At 42.5% G+C, this 15,954-nt stretch overlaps 2 protein-coding genes across 5 annotated transcripts in view; one reads left to right on the top strand and one right to left on the bottom strand.

The window, feature by feature from the left end:
- GABRR1 (gamma-aminobutyric acid type A receptor subunit rho1) overlaps window positions 1-5,001 on the top strand; it is a 48,869-nt gene extending 43,868 nt beyond the window's left edge. For all 3 annotated transcript variants that reach the window (XM_020788499.3, XM_020788417.3, XM_078380753.1), the window contains 3 exons: window positions 161-313; window positions 2,284-2,480; window positions 4,169-5,001. In XM_020788499.3, coding sequence (XP_020644158.1) covers window positions 161-313; window positions 2,284-2,480; window positions 4,169-4,459 — 641 coding nt within the window. In that variant the 3' untranslated portion in view covers window positions 4,460-5,001. The remainder of the gene's footprint in view (window positions 1-160; window positions 314-2,283; window positions 2,481-4,168) is intronic.
- On the bottom strand, window positions 4,715-15,593 carry LOC110076451 (xaa-Arg dipeptidase). Of its 2 annotated transcripts, none has more exons than XM_072998853.2 (7): window positions 13,494-15,593; window positions 12,897-13,045; window positions 11,097-11,239; window positions 10,310-10,413; window positions 7,975-8,107; window positions 7,136-7,243; window positions 4,715-7,005 (listed from the first exon to the last, which is right to left on the bottom strand). In XM_072998853.2, exons 1-7 carry the CDS (start codon window positions 14,025-14,027, stop codon window positions 6,860-6,862), a joined length of 1,317 nt encoding a protein of 438 aa, XP_072854954.2. In that variant the 5' UTR covers window positions 14,028-15,593; the 3' UTR covers window positions 4,715-6,859. The 2 variants fall into 2 exon arrangements, with proteins under 2 accessions (XP_072854954.2, XP_020644367.3); XM_020788708.3 differs by having other exon boundaries at window positions 10,310-10,464.
- Between the last annotated feature and the right edge of the window lie 361 nt (window positions 15,594-15,954).

Raw genomic sequence — 15,954 nt, forward strand, 5'->3', positions numbered from 1 at the left:
CATTGGGGGAGTGGAACTGGTGAAACCACTCCTTAAAGATCTCACTTACTTTGGAAGTCCTATTAGAGTAACTATAAGTTCATTCCAATTTGACGAGACATAACAACAATCTTCTGTGTGAGCCAGCTCTCTTAACAACTTCCCTCTCTTTCTCTTGTAGGCTGGTATAACCGCCTGTACATCAACTTCACATTACGTCGGCATATCTTCTTCTTCTTGCTCCAGACCTATTTCCCTGCCACTTTGATGGTCATGCTGTCATGGGTGTCTTTTTGGATAGACCGCAGAGCTGTGCCTGCCAGAGTTCCCTTAGGTAGATTAACATACACCTCACTGCACCGAATCTACCCTGCCTCTACTAGTCACAGCCCAGGAAAGCTTTTTGGAAAGGCAGGCACAATTGTGACATCTTTGCCTGCCTTTCATTTTCTACTTCACCAAAAGTTAATGGATCCCTCATTGTCTGTAGGGTTTAGTGGTAGACAGAGGATGTACGTTATGTCTCCATGGACATGGACCAGGTTGCGCATTAGTCTGTCCCAAGCTAATGCCTTTCAGCCCAAGCTGGCTCAGAGACAATGGGAATTATCCAACATCCTCAGTAGAGCACTCAGGTGGGGAAAGCTTTACCAAATATATAGGTTAGTAATTATCACATTTGAGTGACTCCCATCGCTAGGCTGACATTCCAGTTGTGGGTTGACCTCTCCCTGGAGGCCCAGCTGCTTGTTGACATCGCTTTTATTTTGGCCAGTCATTGGTTTCCAATCTCCCAGTTTGCTGGCTTTGTTTTGTTTGAATTGTTACACTGTTTTTGAAGTGTTTTAGAGTATTTGAAATTGGGATGTTTTAAAATGTTTTAAGATAATTTTATTGGCTGTACCATAGTATCAGATCTCTAGACACAGTATGTATTAGAAATAAATGAATAAATAAGCATAACTGCAATATATTATTGAAGTCTCTTGTCACTTCCCTCCCCCTGTAATAAATCACTTCTCATGATACAATCACGTTTGCACTTTTTCCTGGACTATGTAAAGTCTGGGAAATATGTGGTATTAGATTAGTAGCTGAGTTGGGTTTTACCTTGGTAATTTTGTAGACTGGTTTTGTGTACAATTGTGTGTAAAAATATGGAGTCTAAAGCAACACCCTGCTGCAGCATAAGTCTTCAGACCTCTCCTCTTTCTCTCACAGCTAATGTCACAGGGTTGCAGCAAATGCTGGAGCAGGATTTGAGCTCCTTGCTCTTATAAACAATGAGAGGAGATGGTGCTTCATTCAGGAACTGAAATTTTTGTTTATGCACTTCTGGACAGTAATTAAAACTGCTCAGTTGTTCAGTTGCCTTAACCTGATGCCTGTTATGTTACAATGCAGTTGGGCCAGGAGGTTGGATAGCTCAATGAATTGGGCATTTGGCTGCAAAGGCAGAAGTTGGGAGACTGATTCCTCCGTATGTCTCCTGGGAGAAGAGCCAGCCTGTGTGGCCTTGGGCAAGCTGCACAGTCCCAGAGCCTATACCTGGAAAACCCTTGAAAGGGGTGCTGTAAATTGGAATTTATGTAATGGCATGCAAATTATTATTATACAGTTTGATTATCCATATTACTTAAACAGATTGTCACGTGTCATAGTCACCTACATATTTATCTCCATATCTGTAACTTGAATACATACTGAACATTGTCTACTTTAGAGCAGAGAGGCAAATATTACTTGGACAATGATTCCCAAAATACCCAGCCAGTATGGTCAGAGATTAAAACAGGTAAAAGTAATACAGGTTAGAAACAAAATGCAGGGACTTGGATACTGGAGACAAGATTTGTCCAACCCTAGTTATAAATTGATTGGAAATCACTTGCAGCACAGTTGTGTCTGCTTACATTCCATGTTCAACAAGACTTACCTCCAGGTAACTGCGTAGGATTTCAAGTCTGCAGTGCAATCCTACAAGTATTTTCTCAGAAATAAGACTCACTGTGTTCAATGAGGCTTAATCTCTGGTACGTATGCTTATGTTTGTCTATCTAGCACTGTATCCAAAGGCAGACCTTCTACTCATATATTATCCTTGCATTAAGATGTAAATCACACCTGAATCCAGTGTGCCCAGATAGGCATATCAAAAAACTAATTGCAGGGTGATGGCATCAGATCATGCAAAGGGACTAATTTAAGCAAATATGTTGCTTTTTTACCAGAAAGCTTACCACTCTTGTGTGCAGTAAACACAAATGCATTTCCTAAGTGGACATCATGTTTGTATATTCTCAGGGATCACGACGGTGCTGACCATGTCTACCATCATCACAGGCGTCAATGCTTCCATGCCTCGGGTTTCATACATCAAAGCTGTGGACATTTACCTTTGGGTCAGCTTTGTGTTTGTCTTCCTCTCAGTGTTAGAGTATGCAGCAGTGAATTATCTGACCACTGTGCAAGAGCGAAAGGAACGGAAGCTGCGAGATAAGGTAAGTGTAACATTATCTGGTGTTCAGCTACACCTTGAAATATCCATATATGTACTAGTTTCTAAAGAAAACTCAAAATGAAAAGTACAGGTGTGTTTAGAATGTACAAGAACATATAAGGAACCCATTTCTAATAAAATGTCAACTTTTTACCCTATGCAAATACAGCTGCATCTCAGGCTGCAGCTGGAAGACTATGTGCTTGGATGTTCCGCATATTAAAACAGATGGTCCATTCTGCCATCTCACAATTCTTTCACCTCAGTCTGCTACATGTATATACCTAACCTTTATCACTTAAACAGATCTGTCATCTATGATGTCTCGTCAACATATTTCTTAAGATCAGACCACACTTTGAGGTAAATGTATGTTTCCTACTCCTAAATTATCCGTCACGACATGCAAACCTTTGTGATACCTAAGGCATTAGACGTACAAACAAAGCCACAGTGTCTGAAATAATGAATTACAAAAGTAAGTCGATTTATTGAATGAATATAGCATCAGGCTTGTGTTAAAATTAAATGCCCCCACCCCTGGCTCTTAAGGAACCTCTGTTTCTAATAAAATGTTAACTGCATTGTCTAAATTGACTTTCAAAGTACTTCCACGTGAAAGGACTGTAGTGCTTGTTATGTGAACTCAGCATGTCTAGTCTCCTCAATTCTTTGGAGGACAAAAATGGTTCTTCTGTTGATGGCAAATTCTCACTACTACTGATGTTCAGATTGTGAAAGTCATCACCTGTGAAGCCAAAAGAACACCGTACACATACAAAAGAGGTGATAAGCATGGGGGAACTCTGCAATTTGCAGAAATTAGGGGAAAATTTCTAAAGGGAAAGAGGAGAGATACCAGCTAAAACAGCCCAGTTATGAGTCAGTATTCTCGGTGACCATCAAAAGCTCTCTGTGGTGAAGAGAACAGGCATGGAGGGGAGACAGAACAAAGAGCTTGGCATCCTGGTTAGAAAGCACATTGAACCACAAAGAAGTGCACCTGTAGGCAGACAGCTGGTGTAACATCAACAAATCAGCTCTCTTCCTACAGGCCCCACTTCCTCCCATTTTGTCTTGGCTCAGTGATGAAAACAGTCAATGTTGGGTTGAGTGGGAAGGGCAGAATGTTCTAAGAGACCTTTTCTTCACATGAAAGCCATTCCTATAGTGTGACTACCATCTTCTGTTACACATGAACTCAAATCTGGCTTTGGGTCTGATAGTAGCCTGTGTGAACAGAAAGGTGTGACTTCTCCTTATATTGTACAAGAGGAAGTTTCCACTTTCCACCAGCTTCCTCAGTGGTCCCTCTTTCCATACAATTGTCAGGGCAGTTGCAGCAGAATTGTCATACAAGCAGTCTTATACCCACCAAATTAGACTCAAAACGAGTTTGCTGAGGTGTATATGCACCACCAACTTATTCATTTTCTATGATGTCTCGTCAACATATGACTATCAATATTGGAAACTACAGTAAGGCAACGTGTTTAAGAACACCTGTCAGACCCCACCACTTAAGCTCATAGCTGTCAATGCTCACATTTAAGCATGTATCATATATCTGTTGGTTATTCTGGCAAGGGCTGGTGGGAACTGCAATCCAGCAGTGGAAAGGCAGTAAGTTGTTCACACTTGCTCTAGAAGAGCATTCCTGAGCACAACTCTTTCTCCCCTTCTTTGCAGCTTCCCTGCACCTGTGCACTACCTCAGCCAAGGCAAATGATGGGAATGGATGGCAGCTACAGTGATGGGGAAGTAAATGAACTGGGACAGTATTTATCTGAAAACGGAGATAAACAAGACAGAATGATGGTGCAGCTGGCACTTGGCTCAGAAAGGAACTCAAGCAGGAGGAAAAACCAGAGATACAGCAGCATGAGGATTGACACCCATGCCATTGATAAGTATTCCAGAATAATATTTCCAGGAGCATACATTTTATTTAACCTGATATACTGGTCAATTTTTTCATAGCTTTTTTTTAGTCAATTTCCATGTGGTACAGGAGTTAACTATATGAAAGTAAAGCCCACCAGCAAATATTGCAATTGATACGGTCTCTATTTTTCTTCAGTTTTTACAATGTCTGATATTCTTGTATGAAATTCATATAAAGTTCTTCCCTGTTCATTTTATTGGGGCTTAAGTACAACCCTTCCTGTTTGTGCTGTCAGTTTCACTGTGAAAAACGTAATGGGTGAAGGGAGAAAAACCTGCAGATCCAGAAGATTATTCGAATAGTACTTTTATTTTAAAAGATGTGCCAGACATTATTAAGAGTACAGAACACAGTAGTGATGTTGCTGTTAAGGGCATTCTGAGTTTCTCATTCTGAAACTGTATACCAATTATAGAAGTGATGGACAATATTAATACATAGTTTCTGTGTATGTATATATATATGTATATATATGTAATATTGTAAAATTTCCAGTATTTGTGTAAATAGCTAAGATTGCACATCTGAATACTGTACACAAATTTTATAAAGATTCTTTACAGAAGTACGTCTCCCCTCTCTGCACTCCAAGGCATACATTAATCCTCTGCTTACTGCTAATCATTTCTGGCCACCTTTCATATCTTCCTCCTCAATTGATAACAACAATTTGATAAGATAAAACATTTATTTGGGAACAGCCTTTACTGAACCAACACTACTTCTGGTATTCAATACCACCCTATGGGATAGTTCCACAGAAATCTGAACAAAGTAGTACTCTTAACAACTTTAAGTTGTTGCCAGTATTTTCAGATTGAGGTACAATGTTTACATTCAGATATTTTTAAAAACAGGAGTGCAACATATACTGTAGTGTTGCTGCTATAGTAATTAAAATATATGTGGCATTGACTAAACTGTTCCATTATAGCAGTGCAACTGAAAATTGTTACACAGATCATAAACACAAAGTGCTCTGCTTAACTGAATCTCTTTTTAATATCATGCCTTATGGAAACTCTTCCTGATTATGTATATCCAGACTGTCAGATTTTAAACCAGGAGTTTGAAACAAGATACTTCACTAGAGGCTGGATCCAGAATCTACCTCTCATGGAAGGAGACCTTCTGGCTGCAGAAGGCTTCTCTTGTACGGCAGAATCTTATGGACAAATGGAGTGGGTGATCCTTTTTGGTTCCCTTTCCCCTGCATTTGTAACTCAAAAGGAAACATGGAGATTACAAGACCCCCTAAAACAGAGGTGGAAGTACTGCAGAGGGAAGGAGCAAATCAGCAAGGATTACCTCTCCTTTCCACGAGTGGGAACATTTTCAGCAGAATTCTTAACAAATGCTTCAGCTGGTATAAAAGTAGCAAAAGCTGGATCCAACCAAGGTCTCCATGATCCAAACTACAGAAACATCTAGTGTAAATAAACTTTGTCTGCATGTTAAAGAAAGGAGGAATATGGGAATGTTATGCCAGCACCTCACCTTCTCCTGTGCAATTTTAATGTACATGAAATACAACAAAAACAATGTTTCACCCCTTGGATTTTTTAATTGCCAAATAAATGCATGCTTTTATACAAATGATAGATCTTATGTTTCAAATCCCAATACAAGTTCTTGGTGTGTTTCCCATGAATGAACAACTTGCTACAAAACTATATAAGCCCTATTCAGGTGTTCTAAAAAGGTTTGATTTGAATGCACCATCAGGTAGTTTTAGCCCTGCCCCTTTCCTCGGGCTGTGAAAAGGGTGGAGATTGTGTGGACATGGAGTTTGTCCAGAGTCAGGAACCCTGAGTTGTCAAGAGCCGAAATAACAGACTCTCCAGGTGTAACTACAACACATTCACACATACAGCTTTCCTTCTCTGGGAGTCTCTCCCTGTGGAAATAGCAAGCAGTACTAGTGGGATGGGGGAATCGAGCCCACACTTTCAAATTAACCCTTTTTTAAAATGCCTGAGTACAGGCATAAAACAAGTCAGATTTCTCTTGCTCTAAGCAATCATTTTCTGATATATGATCTGCTATGTGTCATGCATCCATCTACATGTTTACACTGAGCAAAAATGAGACACTATGGAAGTCCTTTCTAATACTATATAAAAAGAGAACAGTAAAATTAGGTAGTACTGAGCAACTATTTTTTAAAAATTAATTTACGGGCATTGGTGGTGCAAAGATGCTTGACAGGTGAGTTGTGCCTGAAGAAACCCATAAAGACGGATGACTTCACTCACCTATTAAATGGTGCAGATCACAATACTGCATACTGTGTGAAAGAGAAAACACAATAAGGATGCAGCATATAGCATTCTTGGCACAGTTTAATTTATTTTAGTGTGGAATAAACATAGCCCTGACAGATGAGAATGAAGGTCTCTTGTTTCTGACTATTCCAAGGCTGAAAAGTTTTCTGTTTACACTTCAGCACTGCTGTTTAGTTTTGCTTGCCTGAAGTCTTCTCGGACTTGTTCCAACAGACCTGGTCTAAAGACAACATCCAGAGCAGTCATTGCCAAAGCTTTAGCTGTCCTCAAGGCATATTTCTGTGCCACTTCAGAACCTGAAGACACACCAACATTCATATTATTGTAACATCCAAAACATATGCTGCATTTAATGTCACAGTTTAATGGCTTCTGGAGAACTACTTTTTTCAGACCAGCATGTGTACAGTAATGCAAAATGCCCACCTGCAGACTGAGTGAATTGTTCAGTATGATTCAGAGCATCTGAGCCAATATAAAAATAAGGATGAATTCCAGGAACAATATAGGAAACATTCCCAAAGTCAGTGGAACCTGGATGATTTTAAGAAGAGAAGGTGACAATTTATTTCAAACAGCATTATAAGCGTTTTGTTAATTTACTGCATATACATTCAAGACACATTAAAAAAACAATCCTCAGTGTAATTATATTCTTTCAAGCACAATACAGTAGAAAGAGGGCAAACCATGTGACTGCAAGCAATTCTGACAAACCAGTAGTAACAAAAATGGATCTGAAAGAAACTTCACTGGCCAAAATCCTGTAGCTTAGCATAGCAAATTGCACTAGAGCAGTGATTTGCAACCCTGAGTAACCCAGATGTTCTTGGACTGTAACTCCCAGAAACCCCAGCCAACACAACTAGTAACGAAGGCTTCTGGGAGCTGCAATTACCCACAGCTGGGAACCACTTCACTAGAGTCAACAAATCAATTTGGTGAGTCAACTCATCCATAAGTTTTGTTGATTCTAATAGCCTTACTCTAACTGCAACTTACTATGCTGAAGCAGGCTCACTTGAATCATTAGAATGTATGGAGAAGTTGAACCCATCAAATCCCTATTGATTCAATGGGCTTACTCTAGTGTCGTATACTCTGCTACACAGCAGGACCTTGGCCAACACCACCAATTTCCTTACTTCCAGATGAGGCAGATGAAACAGTTGACTGAAGAAAAGAACAATAATGTTATACTGAAAACAGATGCACATTACATTCTCCACATAAAATTGGCAATAAAAAAAAACACCAAGGATTACCGGATGAAACAGACACGTTTGCTTCAACTGGAAATTTCATTCCCAGCACTTTTCCATTTTCCACATATGCTTGTTCCAGTCTTTTGTTTTGGAGGACATTCCAGTAATCTGCATACTCACTATTTATTTCTACCTGAAAAGATAAATGCAGCCAAACACAGCTATTGAGTGATGTTTTAAAACTGAAAAAAGCTTATTTACAGAGTGATACAGGTCCTTTAAGAAAAGCTAGAATGTCTAAATTACTTGCACTACATTTCAACAAAAATAGTAATTTATTTTGTAAACAAGCAAGAAAGCTTCTGAGTGCCAAATACAGAGCACTTCACAAATATTAAATTTAGAATATATTATTTCACTATTCTTAAGCAACAATTTGATCAAGATAGAATGACTTAAGGGCAAATGAAGAGTTAGCAGATTACTTCTTTTTTTAAACTAGGAAGGCCTAAAGAGGTATACTAGATCAGAGCTCCTCAACCTTTTTCATACTCCGGACCGACTGAACCTCTGAGGGAGGTGTGGCGGCCCCTCGTAGTCACATTCTCCAACGCACGCATGAAGTGGGGGGGAGTGCACGCACCAGAGGTGCGCGTGCTTCCACCACTGCACATGTGCACAGGAGCACCTGCCAACCCACATGCCCACCCCACCTCCCTGCATGGAGGGGCATACTTGAAGGAGTGAGGGAGCGCATGCCAGCGGCAGTGGAAGCCTGGGAGTATAAGCATGGCCAGAGTGCTCCCTCCGGCAACTCGCCTCCTGACAGGCTCCAACGAGGCGGGGAGGTGCGGCACTCCTCCCTGCCCTCCGCGGCAGGAAATTCAAATGGCGAGGTGCGGCGATGACCGATGATGCAGCCTCCCCGGCGAGCATCCGCTGGTGCCGGTTTGGGGGCGCTTTAGTTCAAGCCAAAGAGAACAGCAAATCATTACCACCCCATTGTTCTTCATTCTGGTACTGAAGAAATAAGCAAACAAAAGTGGGGGAAGAAGCTATTTAGGGCAGGTATCTGAGAGCATGCCCTTAGGGAAAGAAAAGACATTGTAGGGTGACAAGAAAGAGCAGGAGGATGAGTAGCACCTGGGGGGGCTGCTGTAATTCTGTAGGGAAAACTACAAATTCATGGTACCTTCAGAAGGAAGGCAAGCCAAACGAAGGTGGGTGTTTAGATGATAAATGGAGGGGGATGTCGAGGCGGGCAGGAGATGCTGGAAGATGACTGGGAGGAGGAGGAGATGAGGTTCAAAGTTGACCGGGAAGAAGAGGGTGAAGAGAAACGGGGAGAAGACCCATAGATGCAAAGGCGAGAAGGGAATTATGTAACATGAGAATAATTCCCAACTCCCTCCTCAGCTTGGACATCACGGAAACTTTCACCAAGGCTTGGAAGGAGAAAAATGGAACAATATAAAAACATGGACCATGAGGGCGGAATGGGGACCTTCAGACTTCCTCCCCTCCCCTCCTCCCCACAGCTCTAGGCGTGGCTTTGAGCCTGCTCATCTCCCCCAGTCGCCCCCGCTAAGAGAGAGACACGCTCTCCATTCATGCCCAGCGCTGCTGTTGCGAGAGTGGTGGGGAACGGATTCCTAGAGAGCCCCTCCACCTCCACTCACTCGACTCTTCCCTCCCTCCTGTTAAATGGCACCGTTCCCCACCCTCCCGACTTTGCATTGACACAGCCCGCCTGACACAGCCTGGCACTGCCTCGCCTCGCACCTAGATCCTGGTGCCTCCTTCAGGAAGGGGGCCGCGGAAAGGCTCACGGATTGAGGAGGGAAGGAGGGCTGCTGAGGAGCACCCACCCTGGCCTTGTTGGAGCCTGCTGGGAGGCGAGCACCCGGATCACCTGGCTATGCTCAGCCTCCCAGTCTGGGCCATCCCCGTTGCCGCCGCTGCCATCCCACAAAGACAGACCTCCCGCCCCCCTGCACTCACTCCCCTCCCCACAGCTGCTTTGCGCATGAGGGTGCATGCTTAAAAGGGTGAAGGAGCGCTCACGTCGGGGCTGGCATGCATGGTGTGCACAAAGCAGCTGTGGGGAGGGGAGTGCATGCAGAGTGGGGGCTGGAGGTCTGTCTTCACTCAGGCCAGGGACCAGTACCAGGTCTGGGACCAGGGGTTGATGACCACTCTACTAGATAATTCCACAAAGAATTAAAACAATTCTTTATATTGCCCACAAAATGTGGAACTTGAATATTGTAACTATTTTGGCTACAATAATAACATCACATAGTAACTTCTAAATTTCTAAACTTATAGCAGCTATAAAAGTACTGGGGATTACATGTCAATCCTAATTAAATATATGCACCAGCAAAAAACTTACTTTGCATCCTGTGGCCAGAGCTGCAGACTTGAAGCAATTTTCAGCTTTCTCTGTCAGAATATGTAGTTCCTTTAATAGAGGTGTACGCAAATAGAATTCAAGCTCTGTGTAAGAAGGTATAATATTTGGCCTCTCTCCACCATTTTTTATGATGCCTAAAAATAGTGCAACAAATGTGTATCTCAACGTTGCACAGCAGTAAGTACATCGGATTTGTTAATTTATTAAGTGCTTCATTATTTGTGTGACTAGTATCCTTCTATTTTATGCTTCCAAGTTCTTGATTAAGAAAATTAAAATTCTCCATTTACTTTGACTTAAAAATCATATTTTCAAGGATAAGGTTAAATAAAATATTGTTATAGGAGAAATCTATTGGAGCAACAGTCTCCACTCCTTCCCATCTATGGCACTCTGTACTATCTGAAAATCTGCTCCAGGGGAAATTGTGAAGGATGCAGAAGGGGAGGAGCAACTGCCTTGGTTTCTGGTTCCAATAATGGTACTGCTTCCACAAATGAAATAACTTAAGATTCAGACCATGTGAACCAGCACCAAAGTTGATTATAAAATTATTATAAAACAGATTTTATCTTTTTCAGAAATCATACAAATAACTTACTTGATCAACTGTTCTAACATGCTATCTTCACAATTAGACATGCTAATTTGGATGTATGATTTAGAACAGTCACCAATGAAATAGTAGGAGTTACTTCTAACCAATCATATAAAGAATCAGGTAACAAACTTGTGATTGCTTACAGAGACAGTTCCTGTAGCTCACCATGAAGCCTCCAGTTTGGCTTTATTTGTTGCCTTAGAACTGACAGATTGTTATATGCAACAACAGCAGCATCTAATGCATTTACTCCTTCCCAAGGGTAAGCAGCTGCATGAGATGCTCTTCCATAGTATTTCACAGTCATACTAGGAAACGAAAATCAAATATATCTAATTGGACTCTTAATACACAACTATATTAGCTCTAAAAAGTGCAATTAATCACTGTAAAATAGGAGCAGCTTTAACATCACTGTTTAATTTGCACAGCTAGATTTTATTGCTTTTTATAATTTATGCACACCACAGTGGCATTATCTTTGGGAATAGTGTTGTATAAAATAAGTTAAAATAAACAAATAAGCACAAATATGATTATTAAACTGAAAAAAATATGCAGAATTTCATATCCCACACTCTTTCCCTATAAAGCACATCAAAGTAATTGTTTGGTCACATGGATCTTGAAGTAAAAGCTTGATGTTGCAAGGCTCAATTTTGACAGTATTTGTACTACCATTTTAACAATATAACGTACACACAAAGATAAAAGAAATTTTGCTCATTAACAGTTTTAAAATCTATCATTAAGATGTACTCCTTAAAACTGGCCTTTAGATACTTTTCCTCTGAAATATTCACATCATCTTACAAGTTCTGAATATTATCCTCCCAGCCACCTTTTATTGGAATATCATTTGCCAAAGTCATTCTTCTCCGTTTCAGTATTCTTCAACAGTGGTGGCCACGAGCCCAGTTCTCCTTGATTTGGTTCACCATTCTGTTTAACTTACTCCATGAGCAGAAGACTCCGTAATATCAGTACAGTATAGCTTAACTGATGAAATACATATATTAGGCATTATAAATGGAAGCCCTCAGGTGATATCAGGCTACTCCCCACAGGACAGCAGCTGTCTCCTTAAATTGCAGATCCCTGGACAAAAGGAGAATCTGGTGAGACATCAGGATGAGTGCTACAGTTCACTTTGGGGAAAACCCTGTCTTCTGTTCAGAATGATGGCCCCATAACAAGGAGTCTATAAGGTTAAAGCATAACAGAGCAGTTCTGTACTTTTATCCATTTGAATACTGTATACAGGATTGTTATCACACTTTTCTGGATACCTCACAGTACTGTATCTAGCTACTTTTGGAGAAAGAGCTACTCCTCAAAGCAAGAGAGGACATACTGCATAATTTTAAAAGGCCATGATGCAAAAATCCAGCACTGCTTTTCTCTTAGATTTCAAACCAAAAGCCATTTTTTCATTAACTCAGGCCTTTTGGTATTCTACATATTGTTTGAATCTTTGCTCCTTTTTCTGCTGGTTTCATGGAACACCCTCCCCACTGAAATTCAGCTGGCACCCTCGCTGGGCATTTTCAAAAGCCAGCTGAAAACTTGGCTATTCAAGCAGGCCTTCCCTTCAGTCAATTAAGTCATTCTTATTTTTCTTCCTTTATTCTTGCCATCTTGGGACTCTTTGCTTTAAATTAACTGTTAAAATCATAAATTTATATTATATTTTATATCATTTTGTTTAATGTAAAACTGTATATTTTAAATTGTTTTTATGTTCTGTGAGCCGCCCAGAGCAGACTATGTCTAGATGGGCGGCATATAAATGCAATAAAATAAATAAATAAATAAATCTCTTACAGGCGGTTTTATTTCTATCCTGTAAAATGGTCAAGGAGCTAGTTTTGAGGAAAAATAGCACAAAAATGCTTCCAATTTAGAAAGTCATCAACTGTTACGATTTCTAATCAGTGCAGCTGAAAACGGGAACAGTTTACTTACTTGCGATCTGCTAGAGTGGGCTGGTAAGGCAAGTCTTCTTGAAAGGGATGAGCCATGAACACAACATCCAAGTCATCAAAAGCACCCGCTTTAGCCAGGACTGCCTTTCCTGCTCCCCCTTCTTCTGCTGGCGTACCTATAACACTGACCTAGAAGAAGAAAGGCGGCACTCATGCTCGAAGGGCGGAGGAATTTTAGGGCAGGGATTTCGCTGCCCAGAGTTCGCTCAGACAAGCCGCATGGCTTTTCTGGCACACTCTAGACAGCAAAGAGCTATGCCATGGGCCGCGGTGCAGGAAAGCCATGAATGAACACACGTCCATTTTTACGTTACCGTGGACCCACTGCTAACAACAAGTGCCTATCTCTTAGTCTTGCTACACGGAGGGTGAGTCTATAATATTCGTGGTTTACAAAACTTTGAGGGAGAGGGGAAGGCGCGAAAGGGAACGAGGCGGGCGGGGAGCGGAGGGGGGCTGCGGCGGCGGCGGGAGGAGGAGGAGGAGCAGCCAGCCAGCCCGGCCGCCTTCTTTCCTTCCTTCCCGAGGCCCTCTTTCGCCATCCTCTCTCTCACCCTCTCCCCTCGGCCGGCCTCACCTTGACGGCGGGGACGGGGCGGGGGAGCCCGGCGGCGGCGGCGGCGGCGGAGCTCTGGCCGAGGCTCTCCAGGGCACCCTTCAGGCCCAGCGCGGCGCCGGCGCCCACCTCGGCGATCAGGTTGTGGCCACAGGCGTGACCGAGGCCCGGCAGGGCGTCGTATTCGCACAGGAAGCCCAGGCGCAGCGGCGGCGGCAGCGGGGAGGAGGAGGAGGGCTGGCCGGCCTGGGGAGCGGCGGCGGCGGCTCCGGCCACGCCGTCCCACTGCCAGTCGGCCCGGAAAGCCGTCTCCAGCTTGTAGCTCGGCTGCACCGACCAAGGCGCCCCCCCGGGGGAGGAAGGGGAAGAGGAGGAGGAGGAGGGCGAGGAAGGCCGGCTGGCGAAGAAGCGCGTCAGGGCGTCGTGCGCCTGCCGCTCCTCGTAGGCCAGCTCCGGCCGGCTCCAGATGGCCCGGCTCAGCTCGCCCAGCTGCCCGGACGACGCCTCCACGCACTCGGCCGCCCGACGCTTCAGCTCCTCCAAGCGCGCCTCCATCCCTTCACTTCAGTTCGGGGAAAGTAACGGGGCAGCCACGCGAAAAGCCTTCCTCGGCGAGAGGAGCAACCGCCAAACAAGTGTCCTGTTGAAACAATATTCAAAGTCCCGCCGACCGGGGCTTATATATAGCCTTCCCCAACGACGTCACCGCCTCCTCCCCTGAAGTGAATCCTGGGAAAAGTAGTTCCCTAAAGCCGCTCCCTTCGCTGGCACTGCCCGTAAGTTGCCTCAAAAAGACTCGCTCCAGAATGCCTCGCGTCAAACCCTCCCCTTTACCTGCCTGTTTTAAGTGTTAGAAGGGCGTGACAGGAAGTGTGAAAGGGCTCCACAGCGGCTCCCAGCGGTTGGTCAAGGTGCTGATTTTTGTTGTTGAAAACGCATTGCTTGATGTAATGTGGGGTCTAGGAGTGTCTATTGACAAGTGTGTCCGTTTACTTCCGAGTAAGCACGTCTGGAAGTAGAAGCAGCCTGTAAAAAAGTAGTGCTGAAACCCGTTGGATTTCTGAGGTCGTTTTCGACCTCCATCTGTATCCGTCTCCCGGTTTCTTAAATTTGTTTCCTCTCTTTTGCAGGAAAAAATAAATAAAAATACATAAACAGAAATAGAACTGAAACCAAATCCTGGAAAATACAGTTAAAAACTGTCTTGTTTAAAACATAAAATACACACTATAAAACACAAAAACCCGACAGCAGAAAGCTATAAATAACATCCACAGCTAAAATGCAGTTCGCCTAGAGGAAAATCTTTGCCTGCCAATAAAAGAGTATCAAGCCAGGGGGCCACCCTAATCATCACTGGCTTCCAGAAATGGCAAAGTTATTCTTTAATAAGCCACAATGTTCACGTTAATACAACAGAATTTCTGAAACATTTTAAGTGTCAATATAAGAAAAATATACAAGTAAAACAATAAGGTAGCACTTATTTCCTTGTCCTTCAGAAAGCTCTCTGTGCCAGTCCTTTAGAGATGAAGTTAGATCTTCATTGCTGTTGGATACTGGAGATGACCTGCCTCTGTGTTTAGTATTAATATTATTGCTAGTTGCTATCAGGAAATTCTGCTTTATGATTGTTCTGTTTTAAGCAGCTTCAACCAAATATAAAGACATGGAGATGTATTTAAAATTATATGAAACACCATTTTTATTGGGGGGAAATGTCAGTAAACAATATAAAAAGAGCTTTTTGCAGCAATATTCAGCAGGCGGCAGTTAACCTTTGACAATGTGGAATGTCGCTGAGTATTTAATAAATTATTGCAAATCCCTTTCTTTGGCAAGCTGCCCAGTCTGATCAAATGCTGCTCTCAAAACATCACAGGCGTAATCCCAAAAGAGTATTTTATCTTCCCAGTGCCTTTGTATACTCCCCAAGTTTTCTGCAGGCCTGAGCTCTGCTGAGCTTCTTTTTTGCAGCAAGTACAAAGGTACAAGTTATGTTTATGCTCAGTCAAAACCTATGTTGATAGTTCTAGCTCAATCACTGACACGTTTAACAACCCAACAAGCTCATTTTTAGAAAAATGGGGTAAAAATATTTTAAACAAATGAACAAATAAAATAATGGCTTGTGCACATTTGTTTGGTGTTTTCAAGCATGCCTTGGCTACATCAATTACTGTATATTGCAATGCCCTCTACATGGAGCTACTCTTAATAGTGTACAGAAACACAGACCAAAATACGTACACAAAATGCAAACTAAATTATCATGTGCATAATCACACTCACAAGCACCGAAATACTTACACTGGCTGTCAACTATTTGGTGGGCTGATTTTAATATTTAAAGCTCTCAGTATGCCACAGTGTAACTGTTTTGAGACAACCTGTCTTGTGTGAAGCTACTTTGTTACAGTATTAAGTAGGAAAGGTTCTTTTCAATGTCTCTCTTGCTGAATCCAGCTGATTGGGCATGTGA

Source organism: Pogona vitticeps, chromosome 1 (genome assembly GCF_051106095.1).
Source record: "Pogona vitticeps strain Pit_001003342236 chromosome 1, PviZW2.1, whole genome shotgun sequence".
NCBI lineage: Eukaryota > Metazoa > Chordata > Lepidosauria > Squamata > Agamidae > Pogona > Pogona vitticeps.

Coding starts and splice junctions, on each gene's coding strand:
- LOC110076451 (XM_020788708.3), bottom strand. CDS start 14,027: ATGGAGGCGCGCTTGGAGGAGCTGAAGCGTCGGGCGGCCGAGTGCGTG. Junction 13,046..13,493: donor GCCCCGTCCCCGCCGTCAAG/GTGAGGCCGGCC, acceptor TTCTTCTTCTAG/GTCAGTGTTATAGGTACGCC. Junction 8,108..10,309: donor CTCTGGCCACAGGATGCAAA/GTAAGTTTTTTG, acceptor TTATCTTTTCAG/GTAGAAATAAATAGTGAGTA.